The 22,958-nt window shown below is 37.4% G+C and overlaps 1 protein-coding gene across 2 annotated transcripts in view; it reads right to left on the bottom strand.

Moving 5' to 3' along the window:
• LOC129763011 (headcase protein) overlaps positions 1 to 22,958 on the bottom strand; it is a 266,416-nt gene that overhangs the window by 166,703 nt on the left and 76,755 nt on the right. For both annotated transcript variants that reach the window (XM_055761711.1, XM_055761712.1), the window contains one exon: positions 1,721 to 1,817. In XM_055761711.1, the coding sequence (XP_055617686.1) occupies positions 1,721 to 1,817 (97 nt within the window). The remainder of the gene's footprint in view (positions 1 to 1,720; positions 1,818 to 22,958) is intronic.

Genomic DNA, 22,958 nt, shown 5'->3' with positions numbered 1-22,958 from the left:
TGTGTGTGTGTTTTGGCGAAGTGTAATAAAAGCGATAATGACTGTGACGTGTCGTCGAAGGCCGGGACAGCAGCAGCCAGGACTCAGACGAAACAACAAAAAAAATAGTTTAAAACAAACTCTTTTGCTACTTTTCCGCTAAAGGAGCAAATAAATTGATTGCTTATCGATTTTAAAAGAAAACGAAAGGATCGTCGAACGGAAGATGATTGTAGAGGTGAGGTGGGGAGGGGGAGGGGGTGTCCACAAAGTTTTGCCATTGGCGGAAGAAAACTTTCCTTTTTCTCTCTGTCCGCATGCTTTCGGTCGAATTCCTGAAAGGTCTAGGCGAGTGAACGGCGAAAAACTCGATATCAAACACTAATAAATCACTGTGCGGCGAAGGCCCGGAGTGCCAAGGATCTTGCTGTTCTTCCCGTTGTGATTCTATTTGGGAAAGTTTTCCGGGCGCAGGTCTTCTCTAGCAGGATGGGGGGTGTCACTAAAAATGCAGCCAAAGTTTTGTTTGGTGATTTTTTCTGTTTCCTCCTTCTTTTTGTCAAACAAATGGCATTGTCCTGGGAATCGGTGATGCTGTTTGCACGATAAGGAAGAGGAGGAGGAGCAGAGCAGAAAGGATCAACCGTCTGGTTATAAGAAAAGTTATTTTACACTTTGTTCCGTATGGTTAATGGAATATCTTAGAAGTGGAAGGAATGACTCAAAGACAGTTCGAATCACGAGTTCCCCCGTGCGGATCCAATGCAAACCGGCGGGGCATTAATTTGCCGGCTGACCAACACGTTTAGGTGTGGCCACTCGATCGATAATTAGCTACATTTTACTGAGAGGCGACTCGCGACTCGATGGGGCCGTTAATAATCGCATGTTTATATTTCCATAACTTGTTGCGCCAAACACTACCACAAAGATGCGCACCAATCCCAAAGAGGCAACCGGCAAACAATGTGGGAAACGTGATGTGCTGACGTAATGCTGTTGCTGCTATAGGAACAGGAATGCTGCGGTTGCAATAAAACTATTTGCGGGACGGGGGGTCATCGCAAGGGTTGCGACAGTCGCCGAGTGTTACGCTCGGGACACTTTGAAGAGCCCTTCGTGCAAGCCGCAGAGCTAAAAATATCACCCTCAGCGATACAACACGCTAGAACTACATCAAGCTGAAAGTAACGAACCACTACTGGAAGTAGTAGTCGGAGTAAGTGCGGTTCTGGACGGGAGGAAGGAACGAGCCTAACAGTTTCCCCGTTGGGGTTGGTCAGGGCAACTAAACTAAACTACCCCTCCGCTTACTCACTTCTAGGGAGTATTTATAGAACTACAAGTAGCAGTGGTAGTATTGGTAGTAATCATGCGGTACGGATTTTACTCGTAGGCGTGTAAGAGCTGATGAAGCGAAGATGTCCCTCCTCCCATCCCCGTCCAAACCTATCTCCCTTAACCGGACATCTGTCAAGCCAGATTCAATCGTCCTGAACAGCTCACGTCAAGCGTAAAAGCGACACGAAGTTGCCGCCGACGGTTGCGAAATTGGATACCTTCGCCCGATAGAAGTGAGCGAACTCTTTCTCCCTTGTCGGGTTAGTTGGGCTGTTGTGCAGGGTAATACAATTCCGCGACCTAGATTCTGCGGCGGTAGACAGCAATCCGAGATCCGACAAAAACAATCCCGGTAGTAAGTGCCCCGTTTTGTTTCGGTCCAATCTCCGAGCTAACTTACCTTGATTGAGTAGGAGTTTACCCGTTGCCGGGGCAGCATGTTGAACGAGGAGAAATCCAGCCGGCGGGAGAAAATTCCATTGGCGCCGGATGTCGCCCTAGAAAGAGAAAAAAAAATGAAAGCGAAAAACAGAACATTGATTAATGGATCATATCAGGCTCGGCATATGTGATTGAGTGACAGCAGCGACAATCAATTATTCATTCAAATTTCGCCTTCGACTATCGATTAGCCCCAGGTGAGCCGCAGGAAACCGCCACCGTCTGCCTTGAAGAGAGGTGTGTCTCGCGTGCCGGGTCAGCAAATATTTTCGTAACAGCTGATAAGGGCTAGCGCACTCGGCTCTCGATAAGATATTGCAATGTAAACAAACCCCGGGAATGGCTCATCGTTATTGTTCCCTTCGCGCAGCGCGAGTGATGGAATTTTACGGCGTCCAAAATTAGAACTGTTTGACCGAAAGGGTTAAACGGTGGGGAGCCATATCTCGGTTGTTAAGCGTATGTTTACATGAACACTTTTTCTGGAGTCTTGCCGCAAGACTCTCTAACTTTGTGAACTGTGTCGAAGCGATGTATTGTTCAACGTAGCTTTTCGAATGCTAGGATAAAAACCGGGTCTCCGGGAACCGGGAGAAACTAGACAGTTCAGAACTTGATGACAAATATCCGTTCTAACGAGCGCTGCATTTGCGCTTGTGAATGATTCACAGCCAAAACTAGAATCCCTGATAAACCTATTTCGAGATTTAATATATTATTCACATCACTACATGGGAATGTAGTTGCTATGCCCATTTTCGCGCCGCTCAGAGAATCATGTTGCATCGAAGCGCGATGCATATCGAAGAGAAGGGGGGCGGAAGATACAACATTCAGTCACACCCCGACCAGTTTGATGTGTTGACGTTGAGAGTGTATTTGAGAATGTTGTTGTTATGCCCATTTTCGCGCCACTCAAACTCTTAACATTCATAATGCTGGTCGGGAGCGGCGCGAAAATGGGCATAGCAACTACATTCCCAGAAGCTATGCCATGTAAACTAGCTTACTCTCGAATGCAATGGGATGGAGAAATGATGCTTGTTGTATTAGAAAGCATGTACGGGTAAAATCGGCCTCTTTCATCGTTACATTGTTCACTTGTTTTACTATTCCCACTATATATGTCGCGAACAAAAACATACGTGGCGATCTTTTCTCTCAATTTTTGTATTCGGAGTCAAAATCCATCCATTAATTGAAGAGATATTAACGTTCAAAATCTTTCACTTTTTCCTCACGAAACTTTGAAAAAGACCCCTATATGGAAAAGTTAGACGTAGTCCCACGTCACAAAAATAACAGAATAATTTGACAATATTCGGTGTGCATTCTAAACTATGATTAGCTATGCACGACATTATGTTCAAACTTCATATTTGATATCCTACTGCGGACTTGCAAGGTGATGAATTAATCATGAATTAAGATTTCAGAGATTATGTATTGCAGATTCTCGTTCTCAAATTCCAAGTCAGAATTTACCGGGTTGATTTGACTGCTCATATTGATAGTTTCCAGACACAGATACAGTGCGGACTCGATTATGTACAGTTTCTGATTTCTTTTCACTGTATAAAATCGAATCCTGTATATAACAGAGTCAAAGGAAAAAGTTTTTTAATCGTCTTTTTTGCATGTATTTTTCGTTTTTTGAAAATATAAAAGGATGCTTTCATTTGAAAGATGAGAAAGTTTAGTACAGGATATAGTAGGGGAACAACTAAATTAGGGGCTTTTAATAACATTTTAGAAGTGAAAAACTTAAAAGTTAATAATTTCTATTGTGTTATTATTAATTTTATCCTAAAAATTTATATTCAACTAGATTGTTTCTATCAATTAAATTGAAGTTCTTTAACCGCTCTACAATTTGTTCTTTGACGCACAACTTCTATCTGTCTTAATTTGGCTGCAATATCGATATAAACAATTCCTGATGAAAATTCAAGCAGAACCTTCAAAAATCACGATTTTTACCCCACTGTATATGTAAGAGCCACTTCAACTTCACCTTAACGTTGAAAGGTTATATTTCTTCTTGAAATAAGCCATTTTGTAAAATAAAAAAAAAAATCCAAACTGTATATAATGGAGTCCAAAATTGTATATAATCGAATCACATATAATCGAGTCCGACCTGTATTATATTCCGATTACAAATTTAGGCTCTGAACTCAGAATAAGTATGATAAACTTAAAATCCCACTTCAATTTTTTTTTGTTTTTCTCTGCATTCCAGATTGGGATTCCAAATTCCACATCTAGAACACATACCAACATGGAACATGCAGCCAAATATAGTGAAGAAACCTTAATTTAATATTCAGGATTGAGGTACGAAATATAAGATTCAGATTCTAGAGTCACACATTTTAAATTTTGTAGAGTGAGATCAAAATTTTGATTGAAGGTTTAAATGTAGAATTCAGAATGTGATTTAATTCCAGATGCGGGCACCAAATTCAGGTTTCTATTCCAGAAACAATTCCAAAATCATGTTTCAAATTATGAGTCCAGATTCGAAATTCAACTTCAAAATCGAAATTCAGTTTCAGATTCCAGACTGATACAAACATCAGATTTGATATTTGATTTCAGATTCCAATTCCGGATCCAGAAATTATGTTCATACTTTTACTTTCATGCTCAACTAAAGGTTGTCAGTTCCAAATGCAGACTATGAATTGAGATTTCAGATTACGGGTTGCAGATTATCACATCATCAGATTATCTCAAGTCATCAAATTCCAGATCCAGAATCCTGATTGTGATCTCAGATTGAGAATTCCCACCTCAGGGAAAGATTCCGAAAATATACTTCAGGTTCCATACAGCTTAGAAATATTGATTTTGGAACACTATTCCAGGTACAAAACATCAGATTCTAGCTCCAGATGCAAGATTCACTTTTACAGTTTTGTGTGTTCAAACTTTCGCATTCCAATTACAATCTAAAATTCAAACAATAGATCACCAAGTCCGATTTCGATCCCAATTCTGATTTGAATTTCAGATGCAAAATTCAGTGTTTCAATTCCAGATTGAGATTCGGATCTCTGTTCCAGAATCAGATTCTGAATTAAGATTCTAGATTCACAAGTCAAGATGCCGGAACCAAATTCATTCAGATTTCCGAATCCAATTCATGACTCTCAATGGCAGATTCCAGGAACGACACATTAAATTCAAAATCTAGTATCTAGCACCAAATTTAGATTCCAAATTCATATCCATTCAGGTTCCGGTTTCAGACACAGATTCCAGATTCAAATTGAGGTTGAACAGATTTAGTATTCGGATTATGAAACCAAAGTTACAATCAGATTCAGATTCAGATTGAAAATTCAGATTTCAAATTCAAATTCTGAGAATTGTACGCCTTCTTACGATTCCATATGTAGTTTCGGAATCAAAGTATCAAATGTAGATAAGAAGACTTGATTTTATATCACTGTGATTGGTACGAAATATCAGATTCAGATTCCAGAATCAGATTTGCAGGTTTGTATCTTCACTGTCCAATTATTAAGATTCTAGATTTAAATTGCAATTTCAGATTAGAATTCCGGATTCCAGATTTGGATTCTAGGATAACATATTCAAGATTTCAGATTCCAGATTCCAGAGTCAGATTGCAGATTTAGTTAAGTAATCCGATGGAAATTCAAAATTCTAACTCTAGATTTCAAATTCCAAACCCAATTCTAAGTTCAGTTTTTGATTTCAGCTTTTAAGTTTTTAAGTTCAGCTTTCAGCTTTTGATTTCTGATTCAGATACAGATTGAAAATTCGGCGAGGGATTCTAGGTTCAGGTTCTAGATTTTTATGAAATTTCAAAAAATTTAGTATTTAGATTTAGATTTCAAGCTCAAATCCAGATTGAAATTCCGATTCCAATTGCAGGTTCAAATTCTAGCTACAGATTCACACAAAAATACAACAAATCTCATTTTCTGATTCAAGATTAAGATTGAGATTCCGATGGCGATTTCGTGACTAAAATTACTGATCCAGATTCCAGATTCAGATTCTAGATTCAGATTCCAGATTAGAATTCTAGATTAAGCTTCCAGATCAAGATTACAGGTTCAGTTTACAGATTTCAGATTCAGATTAAGACTCCAGATTCAAGATTCCGTACTCAGATGTGGTTTTCAGATTTCAGAATCATATTAAGATACGGCAGATTCTGTATTGAGATTCAGAATCCAAAGTCCGATTGCGAGGTCAGTTACAAATTCCAAATTCATATCACTTACTCGGATCCAAGATTCAGATTCAGATTTGAGATTGAAGATTGAGGTTTCAAAATATAGATCTTCGATTCTGATTCTAGTTTTCAGTTCTAAGCCCCGATTCCTGACTCCAGATTCAAACATAGACTGGGATTCAATATTTGGATCGAGAATCCTATTCAGATTCTATTTCCAGGTACCGATTTCCCAATGCTGAGAACGGCATTTTAAAGAGTTCACACTCGAACTCCACATCGTTGAGTTCGATCTCTGTTTTAGACTCAGACTCAGAATTTACATCCAGAATTTATTTTCAAATTTGATTCCAGATTAAGAATCCGGAATGCGATTCGCATTCTAAATCTCAGATTTGATTCCAATTTCGGATTTCGAAATCAGAATATTTTATTCTGATTCCCATTTTAAATTACACGTTCAGATTCTTGATTGGATTTCCAGTTTTAGATTCAGATTTAAGACGATCCTCGGATTATGATTTTGGATACAAATTCGAGATTGAGATACTATTTCCGATATTCATTTTTGAAACGGATTTAGATTTCAGATGACCTCCTGGATTGAGAATTCGAACTACAAAGCCATATTTCGTTTTCTGATTCCAGTTGTAGTGGGATTCCAGATTCAAACCAAGTTTCTGATTCCGAATCTGGATCGGGACTCTGATATCAGATACAAATTTTAAATCCGATATCAATCCCGGTTTTCAGATAAGAAATGTTTTGTACCGATCCCAGATTCAGATTGTAGATGCCAGATTCAAATTTCAAATTACCGAATCCCTTTTTCGATCCCAGATGCTAGAATCAGTTTCCCGATTCAAATCCCCAATTCAGGTGCCCGAATCAATTTTCCAAATCCAGATTCCAGATTCGAATGTTTTTATTTCGATTCGTCCTTTCAGATTACAGAATCCACACTCAAATTACAGATTGTCGTGTTCGACCACGATTTCGAATTCCAACTTCAGACACACATTATAAATTCAGATTGCGCTTCTTTTCCAAACCCGATTCCAGATTGTGACTTTACACATTCATATTGAAGCTCTGATTTCGAAATAAAATGTCAGATTCTGAATCCAATTTCGGATTCCAAGTACTAAATCTCCCATAAATAACAGAAAACCCGTATTAAGATTTAAAGTTCGTGTGATTTGTGATTTAGAGACTCTAATTGTCTACTTCAGATTCGTGATTCATTCTGTATTTTGAATCCAATCTTCAAATCCATATTTCATTACCGGATTATAATCATAATCCGATTTCAGATTTAGATTACAGATTTGAATTGTGGTTCTGTTTCTGATTTAGAAATCAGAAGCTGGTCGATTTCAGATATAAGATCAGATTCTCAGAGTTTTAGATTACAGATTCCAGATTCTGGATTACCGAAACTGATTTCGAGTCTGATTCACATATTAGATTCAAATTCTACAGTAAAATATCAGTTCGATTCCAGTTCAAGATTGTGGATTCGTATTCCGTATTCATATTCCTCATTTGGTTTGCATTGAAACTCCGGTGAAATTTTAGAACATTCTAGAGCTTCAGATTCCAGTTTCAGGTTTACAAATTCAGATTCCAGATACGTAGTTTTTGATTTCGATCGGATCCTTTACATTTCTTTACTCATGTCCAAAATTTTCGAGTACGATACGAATCGAATTTCGGATCCCAATTTCGATAACTACTAGATTCTACATCCAGATTGCGATTCATTTTCAAATCCGGTACGGATTTTCTAATGCCTAATTCCGCTTCAAGTTATACATTCGTGTTCTTAATTGGAACAACGGTTTCAGATTCAGAATTCAGATAATTTCAAAATATTACAATGCGAACTCGAGATTCAAATCACATTTTTTAGCTCCATTTTTGTCGCGAAACTTCAGTTTTTAAATTCATTTTGGATTCGGAATCCGAACTTCAAATCCATATTTTGTTTCCAGAATCTTATTGCAGCGCGATACCAGATTCAGAAGTACTATTTGGATCGTGACTCTGTATTTTATTTGAGATTCGAATTCCAAAACCAATACCAATTCAATGTTCAGACACGAATTCTCATACCGATCTCAGATTAAAAGTCCATATCATCGAGACCGATTTTGTTGATTCCAGGTATTGGTTTTAGGATTGTAGATTCACTTTGGATTGAGAATCCAAACTACAAATCCATATTTCGTTTCCAAAGTTTTGCGGGCCGATTTCAACATTGTACTAAGATTCAGATTATTCACATTCCACATCGAAATTCAGATTCAATATTTGATCAGATTCAGATTCAGGTTTCAGATTCATACTGCAGATTATTCATTCCGACATATACAGATCTTTCACTGCACTTTTTTGATGGCCAATGCGCATGAGGTTCTCAAACTTCAGAGTGAGCCATTTTGAATATGCATCAGCCTATTTGTCACAAACCGGTCAATCCGAGAATCAATCGACATCGGCACAGCTAGATAAATTGCTTCATTACGGCGCAACTACCGAGCGATTGATCAAACGCAAAATTTGCCTAGTTCGAACAGGTAGCGTAATTAACAGAGACGCTCAGAATCGCACGCTCCCGCCAAGGTGTCCAAGTCATCACCCTCGAGACCCCGGTTCGGTTGCGGGGTTAATCACTACCTTGCGAACTCCCACCGAAAAAAAAATCGCCTCAATCGATCAACGTCACACTCTGTCAGAAACGGCAGCAGCTTCCACAGGGCGCCCTCTGTCGGTAACGCGGCGTCTAATCCACGGTCGGCCCACTGCACTGTTGCACCGGAGACGACTTGTTGCACCGCTTGAGAGAACGCAAAACAATTAGCGGTTCGAGACTGCGCTACACAACACTTCTCAGTAAGCACTCTCTGTTACCCATTAATCGTCATGGCTGGCAGAATTAGATATTCTCAACTTCAAACTCATCGCACTGTGCAAACACACAATTATGACAGCTGACGGAATGTGGGTTTGTTTATGCCGCGCAGCTGCCGGCTACAATCGATGTGTCGTGTCAATGATTAGCGAAACCGAAATGGGGTCAAACGTTGCGTTGCAGCTGCTGCGCTCCGTCGAACCTTCCTATCAGTATCGACCTAATCAAAACGGGTCCATCTCGGAGGTTCCGTCTGCCGGGAAGCTTAAAATCGCATTCCCGCACGCCCCGAGCTCTACGCTTCCGCAAACATCCGCAGACCAACCAGCGCCTATCACGTTCCGAAATCACGATTCGGATGGGCCCTCGACTTTGTAGCAACAAGTTTTGAACGGAGACATTGTCACGTACGACGACGGACAATTGCCCGAATTGTGCTCCCCCCTCGCAGCTAATTGTTTCCACTTCAGGATGCTCTAATCCCACAAATTGAGTCCCCGTTGCCACTTTGGACGCGCCGTTGAGGTTCGCTATGGTCAATAAATTATCAATCTAATTGCGTTATTTGGCTTTATGGCCGCGGCCGAGACAAAACTTCTTCAAGAAGCAAGCGGGAACGAGTTTGGTCACAGATCGATTCTCGGCCGCGCGGGGTTTCTCCAAACACACACGTACTTCATTGTAAACAAACATCGGGTTTTTGATGGAGACTGTGTGGGGTATGGTATGGTCCGGTCTTCCAGAAGAATTGACTCCCGGGCGGAGGGCGCCTGTGGCGGGGAAATGTTTGGATTGAAACCATGACTCGCATTCGTCATCAGCGGTTGTGTGAATGGTTTCGATTGTTCTGTCGATAGTCACTTTTTGTTGGTTCGGATGTGGGAGAGGGTGACGCGGTTCTACGCGTTACTATTTGTGGAATACTCTTGCTGATTCGAGAAGTTTTCGTTGTTGAACGAGGCTGGAACTTGGAACCAGCGGCTATTTATGGCCGAGAGTTTTTGTTATCCGCAAAGGGTAACGCGATAAGGAACAAGACTTGAATTGTAATAAGAGACACACGAGCGCGCGGCCGAGAGTTGGTTAATAAATGTTGGTGGGCCACTTATTTTTTTGGATGACAGTTGTTTGCATTTCTGGAAGTTGTTCAATTCCCATAAATATCTAGGGTATGTCTTGATGGATATAACGACCCTGGCTATCGAATCTGAATAATTTTGTTTAGTTTACTTATTGAACCCTTCAGTGTAGCTTTCATGGTCGTTGCCAGTACTTTGAACATGAAATTTGGAATACGATCAAGGCTGAAATCTGGCCAAGGAACCAGGAACCCCACAATTGAAACTGAAAAGAAATTATGCTTATGTTTGTGAAGGTGAACACTGGTCCTTTAGGAAGGTGAAAGTTCTTTAGGAATTTGTAATTTGAGTCGAAAATGTAGATCTAATCGAAGACTGAGATTTTAAACTGTTAATGTGAATTTACAACATTTGATTGGAATCTGAGTGAATAAAGAATCTCGAGTCTGCATTTGGTATCAAAGGTAGGATTTTCAGTCAGAATCTGAATCTGTTGGTCTGGAATCCATAGATTCTTGGAATGTGAAGCTAAAATCTCAATTTTGATTGTAGAATAAGGAATCTATACACAGGAATTGAAATATTACATCGGAATGTGGAATCTGAATATAGATTTTGCATCCGTAACAGTCATTTGCAATTCGTGATTTAGATCTGATGCCCATATTGAAAAAAACATAGATCTTTGAATCTTTGAAAAGTTTTCTGATGACGGTAAACCATCAGATACGATGGATATCGGAATTTAATTGAATTGAAATAAATTATTGACTTTGGGCAGATGGAGCTGATGAAGGTATTCGTATGATCCAGTTCAAATTTGGTGTTTATGGTTCTTGCAGAAACTGTATTTTAATTAATTAATTAAGTAGCTGTAAATTTAATTAATATGTAGATACAGTGGATCGTTATTTTCTTTATAGACTTAACTCCTAGTTTATGTTTGTAGGCAATTAAGAAAATTCCAACATGAAACGCACACGTATCATTCCAGGGAAGTCATCTGCATACTTAGATCTGAATCTGATAATTCGGATTCATGTCTAGCCTTGGGGATCAGAAATCTGGCGTCTAAATCTCTGAACCGATCCGTGCAATCTAGATGTGGAATTTAAACTTTGAATTAGAATCAAAATTGATTTTGGAACTCGAATCTGAGATTATAAACAGAGTCACAATCATAAACCGGAATCTGATTCTGATTCTGATCCGGAAATATTATATGGATTTCGAGTTGAAATTCTTAATCCAAAGTGAATCTACAATACTAAAAACTATGTCGGCCTCGGTAATTTGGAATTATAATCTGAATCAGAGATCGGTATGAAAATTCTTGTCTGAACATTTTTTTTTTCGGTTTTGGTATTCGAATCTCAAATCAGATACAGAGTCACAGTCCACATAGTTATTCTGAATCTCTGAATTCTGGTATCGCACTGCAATGAGACTTTGGAAACAAAATAACGATTTGAAGTTCGGATTCCGAATCCAACATGAATTTAAAAACTGAAGTTTCGCGACAAAAATGGAGATAAAAAGTGTGATCTGAATCTCGAGTTCGCTTTTTAATATTTTGAAATTATCTGAATTCTGAATCTGAAACCGTTGTTCCATTTAAGAACACGAATGTATAATTTGAAGCGGGATTAGGCATTGGAAAATCCGTACCGGATTTGAAAATGAATCGTGATCTGGATGTAGAATCTAGTAGTTATCGAAATTGGGATCCGAAATTCAATTCGTATCGTACTCGAAAATTTTGGACATGAGTAAAGAAATGTAAAGGATCCGATCGAAATCAAAAACTACGTATCTGGAATCTGAATTTGTAAACCTGAAACTGGAATCTGAAGCTCTAGAATGTTCTAAAATTTCACCGGAGTTTCAATGCAAACCAAATGAGGAATATGAATACGGAATACGAATCCGCAATCTTGAACTGGAATCGAACTGATATTTTACTGTAGAATTTGAATCTAATATGTGAATCAGACTCGAAATCAGTTTCGGTAATCCAGAATCTGGAATCTATAATCTAAAACTCTGAGAATCTGATCTTATATCTGAAATCGACCAGCTTCTGATTTCTAAATCAGAAACAGAACCACAATTCAAATCTGTAATCTAAATCTGAAATCGGATTATGATTATAATCCGGTAATGAAATATGGATTTGAAGATTGGATTCAAAATACAGAATGAATCACGAATCTGAAGTAGACAATTAGAGTCTGTAAAACACAAATCACACGAACTTTAAATCTCAATACGGGTTTTCTGTTATTTATGGGAGATTTAGTACTTGGAATCCGAAATTGGATTCAGAATCTGACATTTTATTCGAAATCAGAGCTTCAACGAAACTCACACAATCACTGGAATCGGATTTGAAAAGAAAGCGCAATCTGAACTTATAATCTAAGTCGGGAGTTGGAATTAGAAACCATGATCGAACTCGAAAAGCTGCAGCTTGAGTGTGGATTCTGTAATCCGAAAGGACGAATCGAAATAAAAAACGTTCGTATGTGGAATCTGGATTTGGAAATCTGAATCTGACATCTGAAGCGAGAATCTGGGATCAAAAATAAATGGACTCGGTAATGTGAAATTTGAATCTGGCATCTAAAATCTGAATATGCGATCGGTACAAAACATTTCCTATCCGAAATCTGAAATTGCTTTCGGATTTTAAATTTGAAACCGGATCTGAATCAATCTGGAATCAAGCTGCAACTAGAATCATCAAATTAAAAATGGTTGTGCAGTTTGAATCTAAAATCTAAAACCGTTCCAAAATGAACATCGGCGATAACATCTCAATCTCGAATTTGTATCCGAAATCATATTCTGGAATTGTCTTAAATCTGAATCTAAAACTGAAAATCAAATCATGAAACTGAATGTGTATTTTGAAATGGGAATCTGAATAAAATGTTCCGTTTTCGAAAAATTTCGAAAAATGTGGAGTTCGAGTATGAAATCTGTTAAATGCCGTTCTCAGCATTTGGAAATCGTAACCTGGAAATAGAATCTAAATAGGATTCTCAATCCATATGTTGAATCCCAGTCTATGTTCGAATCCGGAATGAGGAATCAGGGTTCAGAATCGAAAACTGGGATCAGAATCGAAGATCTGAATTTCAATCTTCAATCTCAAATCTGAATCTGAGTCTTGAATCCGAGTCAGTGATATGAATTTTAAATGTGAAGCTGGCCTCGCAATCAGAATCTTAATCTTAGTTTCAGTTTGGATTTTGAATCTAAATACTGAATCTGCTGTATCTTAATCAGGGATGGTAAAAAATCACATTCAACGATCAATGAATAAGTATATCCCTCTAGTCGGATATTTTTAAATCACCCCCAGCAGGCGATGCTCTTTTATTCTTCATATGTACACAGAGAGAAAACTTGGAACGGTGAGCTACCAAGATCTCAAAAAAGCAATATGAAAGCGGAATCCCCACTGCTTGCACTCTCGAAGCATTACTTCTACTACTCAAGTTTTATCGTGAGTGCAAGCCACAAATGGTTAATCCCATTCCATAGAGCAGATGATGAGTTCTTGATCGGAAAGTGTAACAAGAGACGATCAACTGAAATCTTACGACACTCGTCGAGGGATTTTTAATTCTCTATTGCATTGTCCGCAGTGAGTCGCTGACTCAGTCTCGTGTCGATTTTATTTTGCTGTCGTCTCCCGCCCGATGAACAGCAGACGGGTAATGGATGCAATTGATTAATTTTATTACCAGCAGATTTGGGCGAATCTCATCCCGCCCAAAATCGTTTTTTAAATACCAATAATTCTGAACATTCACAGTTCTCTCCAAATAATTTTTCCAATAGTAATCCAATTAGTGACTTCACGAAACACCTTTCGGATTCGATTGAATTTCAGACCCTTTTTTATTTTGTAGATAAAACGGATCACATATTTGATTAATTCAATTCTGTGTGGTTACGTTCTTCGTTGCGAATAAATGTAATGAATTAGTATGGACGTATTTTATTCATATATCGTGGACTTCCGACATATCTGCCAGTAGATTTATCGAACGACTAATGTTTTTTTATATCCCTTCAAACTTGTTGCATCTCTCAAGTGTACATATTGCTTTGACCGCAGATTTGGCATGGTTAAATCTGTTTAATTTCAGGTATTCAGTCTTCATTTTGTCGAATGAATACTGTTGGAACAATAGGTATCGCAGCAAATGATTATCAACATCCTACCTTATCATCAAACGGTATGCGAAGAATTTCAGTGAACTGACGGCATTAGAATATACGCTTTGTGAGGACCACACAATTATTATCAGAGCTGATAAACTGGAAGTCATGAACATCAATTCAATGTGCCCAAGATAAATTCATCCTTTGAAGGTCATTAACCTTTCTAAAGATGATCAGATGGAATATATTCCAATGTCGTCTGGAATAACCTGTCCAACACCTTATGATCGTAATATTGTTTTTGCTATTATTCTGATGTTTCATAACACGGAACTCTATTGATTATTCGCCGAAAATGAATAAAAAATATCCTTGAAGTTAGCCTACGGTTTTAGTAGCAGTGCAATATGGTGACCCAGTCTCAGGATAAGAAAACATTGAAAAATAAAGCTTTTTTTTTGAATGAATCAATAGTAAAACAAAACGTCAAAAAATTTCTAAGCTTTGTGATAGCAGAGAATCATTATCCATTTGAGTTGTATGAGTATTCCCCCCCACAAACTGTGGATAGTCTATCTGCATACAAATTATGTAGAGTTCCACAATCCAAAAATTTTATGAGCAAATATTTACGTGCTTACACAAAAAAACACATGTTGACATATTTGCGCTAATTTATGTTTTTTGATTAATTCAAGGTAATCAAGGTCTTTTCTAGCCACCAGTTTACTCGGGCCCGAAAAAAGAGGTCTGTATTTAGGCTGGCGGAAAAATATATCTCGCAAGACCACGTGTTCGATGTCGTAATAGCCTTGGCCAATAACGCATTTACATGAACTCATAAAATTAGTGATTTGAGGGGGATTATTGTTTGTAGTCTCTTGTAGATTAATTTAAACACCATCTGAGAAATCCTCTGTGAAACATTAAACATTAAAGTCGTCCTATCTGCTGTAGCGCATTTTTTTTATTTTACCCAGTTTCATAGAAGTAAACGCACTCGGAAAGGAAAATTGAACGCCCGGACGAGAGAGCGAGAATCGTAACACGTACGTCATAGAGACACTCATTCCCATGGAGCAAATTCTTGTTACGAGTTGAAAACAAAACGAGGAAGGAGAGTAACTCAATTATTCGAACTAGTTTCAGTCTAGCAATGCTTTGGTCAACTCAGAGTTACCAAGTGAAAATCATTTGGTTATGATGGGTGAGGATTAATAGTTAGTCGCAGTTTGCACAGATTGCGATCTGTGCAGTTTGCGATTAATCGTAAATCACATCATGCTCCCTTGTTTTCCATCCTTGATCTTAATATGATTCTGAATTCCGAAAACGACATCTGAGTACGGAATCTTGAATCTGGAGTCTTAATCTGAATCTGAATCTGAAATCTGTTAAATGAACCTGGAATCTCGATCAGAAATCTCAATATAGAATCTGAATCTGAATCTGGAATCGTGATCAGTAATTTTAGTCATGAAATCGCAATCGGAATCTCAGTTTAAATCTTGAATCAGAAAATTTGAGATTTGTTGTGTTTTTGTGTGAATTTGGAGCTTGAATTTAAACCTGCAATCGGAATCGGAATTTCAATCTGGATTTGAGCTTTAAAACTGAGTCTAAATACTAAATCTGTTGAATCTTTCTTAGGATTCTTCTAAAATCTGAATATAGAATCTGAATTTGAATCTGAATTCTTAATAATAATTTCATTCGCTGATTGAATCGCCCCAATCAGCGCTTTTTTCGTGGACATCAATCTTCCGGCAAGTAGTAGAGAGCACCACCAAACCAAGAACACCAGAATCACCACATTTATATATACCATGAAGTGTAATTAAGCGGCCATTAACACACAGCCCGGCAGCAGCGGCAGCCATTCGGAAACGCAAACGCCGCCACCACCAGACTGCTCGGAACAACCTTCTTTCCAGCTCCAGCTGGTGGTGGCGGAACTATTGCTTTTCACTTTTCCCATTCATCGCCACCGCGAAGTGACGGCGGAAGCCACGTCACGGCAAGGAGGAGGGGAAGGGGGCAAGGCTAGTGCAACAGTCTAGTGCTTCCCCCCTTCGAAGCGCGCACACACACAGCAGACACCTAATCCTAGAAGAACAGAGACCAGAGTGATGCCCCGAGTGGGGGGCCAAGCGGAATCTTTTTAGCTACTAGCGCTGCTTCCACCAACACGATCATTAATCATTTGATTTTTCGTAATAAATCTAGCCATTTTCGAGTTTTTGCATCGCCGCACACTTGCATGTTGGTGTTGGTGGGGAAGCTCCCTCTCTCTCGGAGGAACAAACCATCACAGAACAAGGACCGAAAAAGTTGCGGTTTCGGCAACTTTTGCTAAAGTTCCCCCCACAGAACAGCTCTCTCAAGGATCTGCCCTAGACAACATGGTACATATATATTGTAACCGCCAGTATCGAAACCATTACACGTGCGGTGCTGGTGTTTTATTTCGCTGTCGGAACATCCGCTATTCCCTGGAGTCTGAGAATGTATCATGTATCATTTTGAGGTCGTTTTGTGGGTGGCCTTGACGACGACGAAAGCGGGGTCAAAGGCTGTGGAGATGGGTTTTCGCGCTCGGCAATAACCGTTTCTATTCAAAATGGTAAGAATTATGGACTTGTTTGCTGTTGCTTTTCTGTGTTGCGATCTGTTTACAAATTACTGAAATCCCTTTTTCAGTGGAGCCTATTACGGTGAGAATTATGGTATTCGGGAAATGGATGTGTTTTTCTCACTGAAATGATAGTTATCGAGGTTTTTTCCGAGTACAACTATTGAACGAACAGAGAATGTTGCATTAGACAGCATACTAGAATCTGGAAAAAAAATTTCATATCAAAAATAGGCTGAATTAATTACCCAGGCAGTATACCGATCTTTTATCCGTGTTACAGTCGTTTCTTGCTGTAAATAAGCATTTTGAATGCATAGAATGGAATCTTTAGCATCTTTAATTTTTTTTATAATCTTCTTCCAGCATATTTAGAATCTTTGGAATCTTTATAATTTAGAATCATTAGATAATTAGGATATGTAGAGCCTTTATAATCTTTAGAATTTCTAGAATCTTTGGAATCTGCAGAATCTTAAAAATCTTTATTATATTTAGAACCATAAAAATGTTCAGAGTCTACAGAGTCTAAGGATCTTTATTTTCTTTAGAGACTCTTTAGAATCTTTAGAATGTTTGGATCGCAACAATGTAGAACAGCATTCGAAGAATCTTCGAATCTCTTGAATTTTTAGAATCTTCGGAATATTATTCAGAATCTTTAGAATTTCTAAGTAAATCAGCATTCTGATTGCACAGTTGTATTCGAAGAGTATTAAACCTGCAGCTAGCGGTAGAGTAGCCATTCCATTTCTTTCATTCCGAAATGTATTTATTTGAAGCATGCATTGTGGATCTGGATATGAATTTCATTTTTGAACTATGGTCCTGTATTCGGAATCAGAAACAGTAAAATGGGTTGTGGATCTAAGAATTCATAATTCTTCAATTGAAAAAATGGAGCCTGGATTTCGAATCTGATATATAAAATATATAAGCTGTTTCTCAATTTTCTGAAATAAATTTAAAAAATGGAATATACTTCATATACATATACGTCAGATAGATCCAAGTTCGCAGAATTACATATAAAATCGGAATTCAAAATCCCTATCTCGAAACAGGAATTTGGCACAGCATCTGGAAACCGAAATCTCGATTACTGATATGTTATATGCTGCTCGAAATCTGTAAACCAATCCAGAAGAATTGCAAATAAAAAATAATATGAAATGAATGAAATAAAAAAACTGAATTTTGAAACCCTATTCAAATCGCTAGAGTTCGTGTCTGAGATTTGATTGTAAGTCATTATATATATTATATTTATATTTTTCAGAATCTTTAGAGTCTTCAGAACCGTTAAAATATTTCTTGGAATCGTTAGAAAATTTTTCAAAATTTTTAGAATCTTTAGAATCTTCAGAACCATTAGAATATTTCTGGGAACTTCTGCATCTTCGAAGAATTCGTTAGAATCTTTAGAAGCTATAGAATTTTTGATATCTTTAGAATATTCAGAATCTTTATAATCTTTATCATATTTAGAATCATTAGAATCTTCAGATTCTTTAGATTATTTTTTGTAGACTCTTTATAATCTTTAGCATTTTTGGACTCGTAACAATACAGAATAGCATTTGAAGGATCTGTAGAATCTGTAGAATCTTCGGAATATTTTAAATATTCAGAATCTTTCGATTTTTTTTAATCTTCAGAATATTTACAATCTATTGAAATATTTCTCAGAATCTTTAGAATTTCAAAACTATTCGGAATCTTTTTCAGAATTTTTAGAATTTCTGGAATCTATAGAATCTCCGAAATTTTCTGAATCAATAGATTCTTCGAAATCTATGAAATCTATCTTCAGAATTTGTAGAATCTTTGGAATCTTTGAAATCGAACCGTTAAAAACCTTAAAATCTTCAGAATCATTCAAATCTTTGGAATTCTTTAATTTTTTTATTATTTTATAATCTATATAATTTTTATAACCTTTATTATCTACTGACTTTTCAGAGAATTGATGATTTTTCTACTGAAAAGTAGGATCTGAATTTCGAATATTTAAAGTCAGAATCTTGAGAAACTTTAGGATCTTTAGAATGTTTGGAATTTTTATAATTTAGAATCATTATATTTCTTGAGATTCGTAGAATCTCTATAAGCCTTAAAATATCTAGAATCTTTAGAATCTTTGGAATCTCCAGAATCTTCAGAATCATTAGTATTAATAATCTTCAGAACCGTTAGAATTTTCGGAATCTCCAGAATGTTTAGAATCTTTAGAATATTTGGGAATCTTCAGAATCTTTAGAACCTTTAGAATTTCAAGGAACAGTAGAATTGGAATCTTTTGAATCTTTAGAATTTTCAGAATCTTTAGAATACAAGTCGGACTCGATTATCCGGAGACTCAATTATCCGGGATTCGATTATCCGGAATATTTTATTTTTGATTTTTCTTATTTTTATATCGGAAATTTTGAATAATTTGAATAATAATCAATATGGTTATAAATTAAAGGGCTTGGCTAGTAGAACGCAGTTATTTATGCAAATCCAAAATGACAGCCACCGTATGGCACCATATATATTGTTTTCACAACCCTTAAACATACAAACGGGTCAATAAAACTGTTTAATGAATAAGTGCAAATCATAATTATATTACGTTTACCGAGAGAAAATTCGTTTTTTATGACTCGATTATCCGGAGGATTCGATTATCCGGAGTGAAAAAAAATCAATACTCCGGATAATTAGAATTAATCTTCGGAATCTTTTCCAGAATTTCAAGAATCTTCAGAATCGTGAGAACCGTTAGAATCTTCAGATTCATTAAAAATTTTAGAATCATTATAATCTTTATATTTTTTTTAACCTCCATAATCTGTAAAATCTTCATAATCAGTTTAATCTTTATTAATCTTTATTATATTATTAATCTTTATTATATTATTAATCTTAATTTATCTCTAGGATAGAATTTTTGAAATATTTAAAATCTTTATTAGAATCTTCAAAACCTTTAGAATCTTTGGATTTCATAAAACCTATGGAATGTTTAGAATCTATAGAATTGTTCTCAGAATTTTTAAAATTTCAAAAATGTTCAGATCTTTTTCAGAATATTTTGAATTTCTAGAATCTATGGTATGTATAGAAAGTTTAGAATCTCTATAATCTTCGGATTTATAGATTTTGGTCGAAATTTTTAAAATATTGAGAATCATTGGAATCTCTAAAATCTTCAGAACGTTTAGAATCTTTGGATTTTATAAAACCTATGGAATACTTAGAATCTTTAGAATTGTTTTCAGAATTTTTAAAATTTCAAGAATCTTTAGATCTTTTTAGGATCTTCTGAATTTCTAGAATCTATGGAATGTATAGAATATTTAGAACCTCTATAATCTTCGGAATCATCAGAATCTTCAGAATCTTCAGACACTTTAGATTTTGGTCGAAATTCTTAGAATCTTGAGAATTTTAGGAATCTCTAGAATCGTTAAAATATTTAAAATCGTTCGAATCTTTGGTATCTATTAGACTCATTAGAATCTCTAAAATCTTTAGAATCCTCGAGCATATGAAATATTTTCCATCCTTAGATTCTTCAGAATTTTAGAATCCTTGGAATCTTTAATGGAATCATTGAAACCTTTAGAAAAAGATTTTAAAAAAAGATTTTTTTAGAATTCATGGAATCTTTCTAATCTCCAAAAGACTTAGAACCTTTCTAATCTTTATAACTACCAGAATCTTGAGTATTCAAATGACACTGTTAAGTGTCCGAATACGGAAGTTATGGATATGAACTTCATTTCTGAATTCAGATTCACATTTGAATCTGGCAAATTAAATTTACAATCTGCTTTCGAAAACAGAGTAGTAAATATGACTTCTCTTTCCTGAGCTCTTAACACTCACTTCTCAAGTAACCTTTTTTTTATATCCATGTAGTCCTCTTTCAGTAAGGGTGCCAAATCAGAAAACGAGTCACGTTTTTGTGTAATAGTTTTGAGGTGAATAGCTTTCGTTACAGCAAACGAATTCAAATCATTTGCATATCAATCGAAATGGATATTCTCTTAGATTTGTTTGGTATACTATGTTAAATTACGGAAATTAGAAGCATTCCCATTTTCCGATACATTTTCACTGTGCATTTCTGTGCTTGCCTATCCATGATGCCATTAACTCTCTTGTACTCGCGCGCAGAATCGTAACTAGTATACTCGCAGACTCCGCGTGTCTGGAATCTTTCCATAAATCTTTCCGCGTGTATGGAATCAGTATCCATAAAAATAGCTGCCACGCGATCAGATTTCCAATAGCGAAGCGATCAGATTTCCCACCGTGAGGTGGTTAGGTCCATCAACCAAAAGAATAGAAGAAGCAGAGTAACCAAAACCCACAACAGCTAAGGGAGCGCAAGTGACATAAAGAAACAAAATGCAACATATGACCAGCTTGTGTATTGTTCACGCGAGGGGAAAGAATGAATTATCAAATCAACGGCTTCACAAAACCACTGAAGAATAATTTATAAAACTTCAACGTGTATAAGTTAGTTTATGAGCTGAAAATTTTAAGAATACAAAATTTGTGTAAAATTGTATACATAGTCCACACGCGGTTCTAATACTTTATTGGAGATCTATTAAAAAAACTGGAAAAAAACAAATTTAAAATATTACTTCCAAAGAAAGCATCCGTGTTCTTTACTATTAACAAAATTCACAAGAACTGACCCCATTTGATACCTGTAAAGATCTGGTGGTCGCTTCAAGGAACCCACTTTGAATCGATGTTGGAAGAAAAAAGAGTTCTATGCATTCCCAGAATTATTCGTTGTAAAAATTGTATGGTGTTAAATTGAACCTATCTCAATAAAGACTCAGCATAATTTACAGCGCCATTATCAATGGGCCATGAAAGCGGATTCAAATCGGAGAGGCTTTCCCCGCAGTTCCAACCGCCAGCCAATCGAAGGCTTTTCCGCGCGATCTAGGCCACGACGGCCGGCCAGCCGCCTGTCACGAACTCCTCCACCTTGGCATTTTCCCTGGCTGTCATTCGGTTTGTATCGCACAACATTAACAGCACACAAAACCGTGTGTGTGTGTGTGTGTGTGTGTGTGTGAGTGAGAAGGGCAGCTATGTATGTTCAGCTCTCTGGAGGCTGACCGACCTTCGCCCAGAGAGTGATTATATCATTTCTTGAAGTGCACATAGATCACACCTCTTGACAGCCGTCATCGCAGAAAAATGCTATCCAGGGGAGGGATCGTTACAGCTCAGCTTGTTTTATCACCGGCTAAATGCTAAGTGCTTTATTTTATTCTGCTGCATCCTCGCGCGCCGCGCTGTATTCCATTCCGAATGGTTGGATAGGGATGGTTTTTGTCCGGCCTGGCTAGACGAATGCTGCCACACTCTGGGACCGACAAAAACTCTTGCCGCATGCACTTCCAAAAGTTGATTCCTTTCTTTCGAGTCGGGAAAAAAGGACGTCAATCAAGCTTTGACTACTGCATGGAGAGCTTTTCTTGCCCCAATGGGAAGAAATGGATGAGGGACCCAAAAAAGGGGAGACCGCGCACGCGGTAATCATTTATTTACACAATACCCTGACTTTGTGAACACAGCAAAAAAAAAGGCAACCGATTTCCAATTCAATAAATTTGACTTTTCACACTCGTCTGGAGCGCTACAATTCTGGAAAAAAGAAATGCCGGCAGCTCATCTTAGCTGTCAACATTCGTACACTGCTGCTACTGGCTGCTGTTCAGTGTTGTGTGGCGGAGTCTTTGCCTCACAGTTAGAGCATCAACAGCACCAGCAGTAGCAGCCAAACGAGGGGGGGATGTTGTTTTTACCCAACTTCCACAGCTTGAAGAAGCGTGAGAAAAAAAACAACGCTTGTGGATCTTGAAGCGTAAGTTTGCTCCAAACGCGTTAGCTCCAAGATGATAGCGTCGAGGCGAGGCCTGGCGGCGGGGAAAAAATACATCATTCTTTCATACGCCCGAACAGATGCTGGAAACATTCTTGATATATAACCCGAGCTGTGTGGTGTTTTGGGAACCCGTCGCCAAGATTTTCAGTCGAAAAATGAGCAATTGATTGGACGCATGTGAGCATCATCATGACTGACTGTGTGGCGAATTCTGAATGGAAGCAGCATGTGAATTTTTTGCGTGTTTGGTATTTGTAATTACTTTGGTAGGAAGA

The sequence above is a fragment of the Toxorhynchites rutilus genome, chromosome 1, assembly GCF_029784135.1.
Source record: "Toxorhynchites rutilus septentrionalis strain SRP chromosome 1, ASM2978413v1, whole genome shotgun sequence".
Lineage (NCBI taxonomy): Eukaryota > Metazoa > Arthropoda > Insecta > Diptera > Culicidae > Toxorhynchites > Toxorhynchites rutilus.
This window is presented reverse-complemented; position numbering and strand designations above follow the sequence as displayed.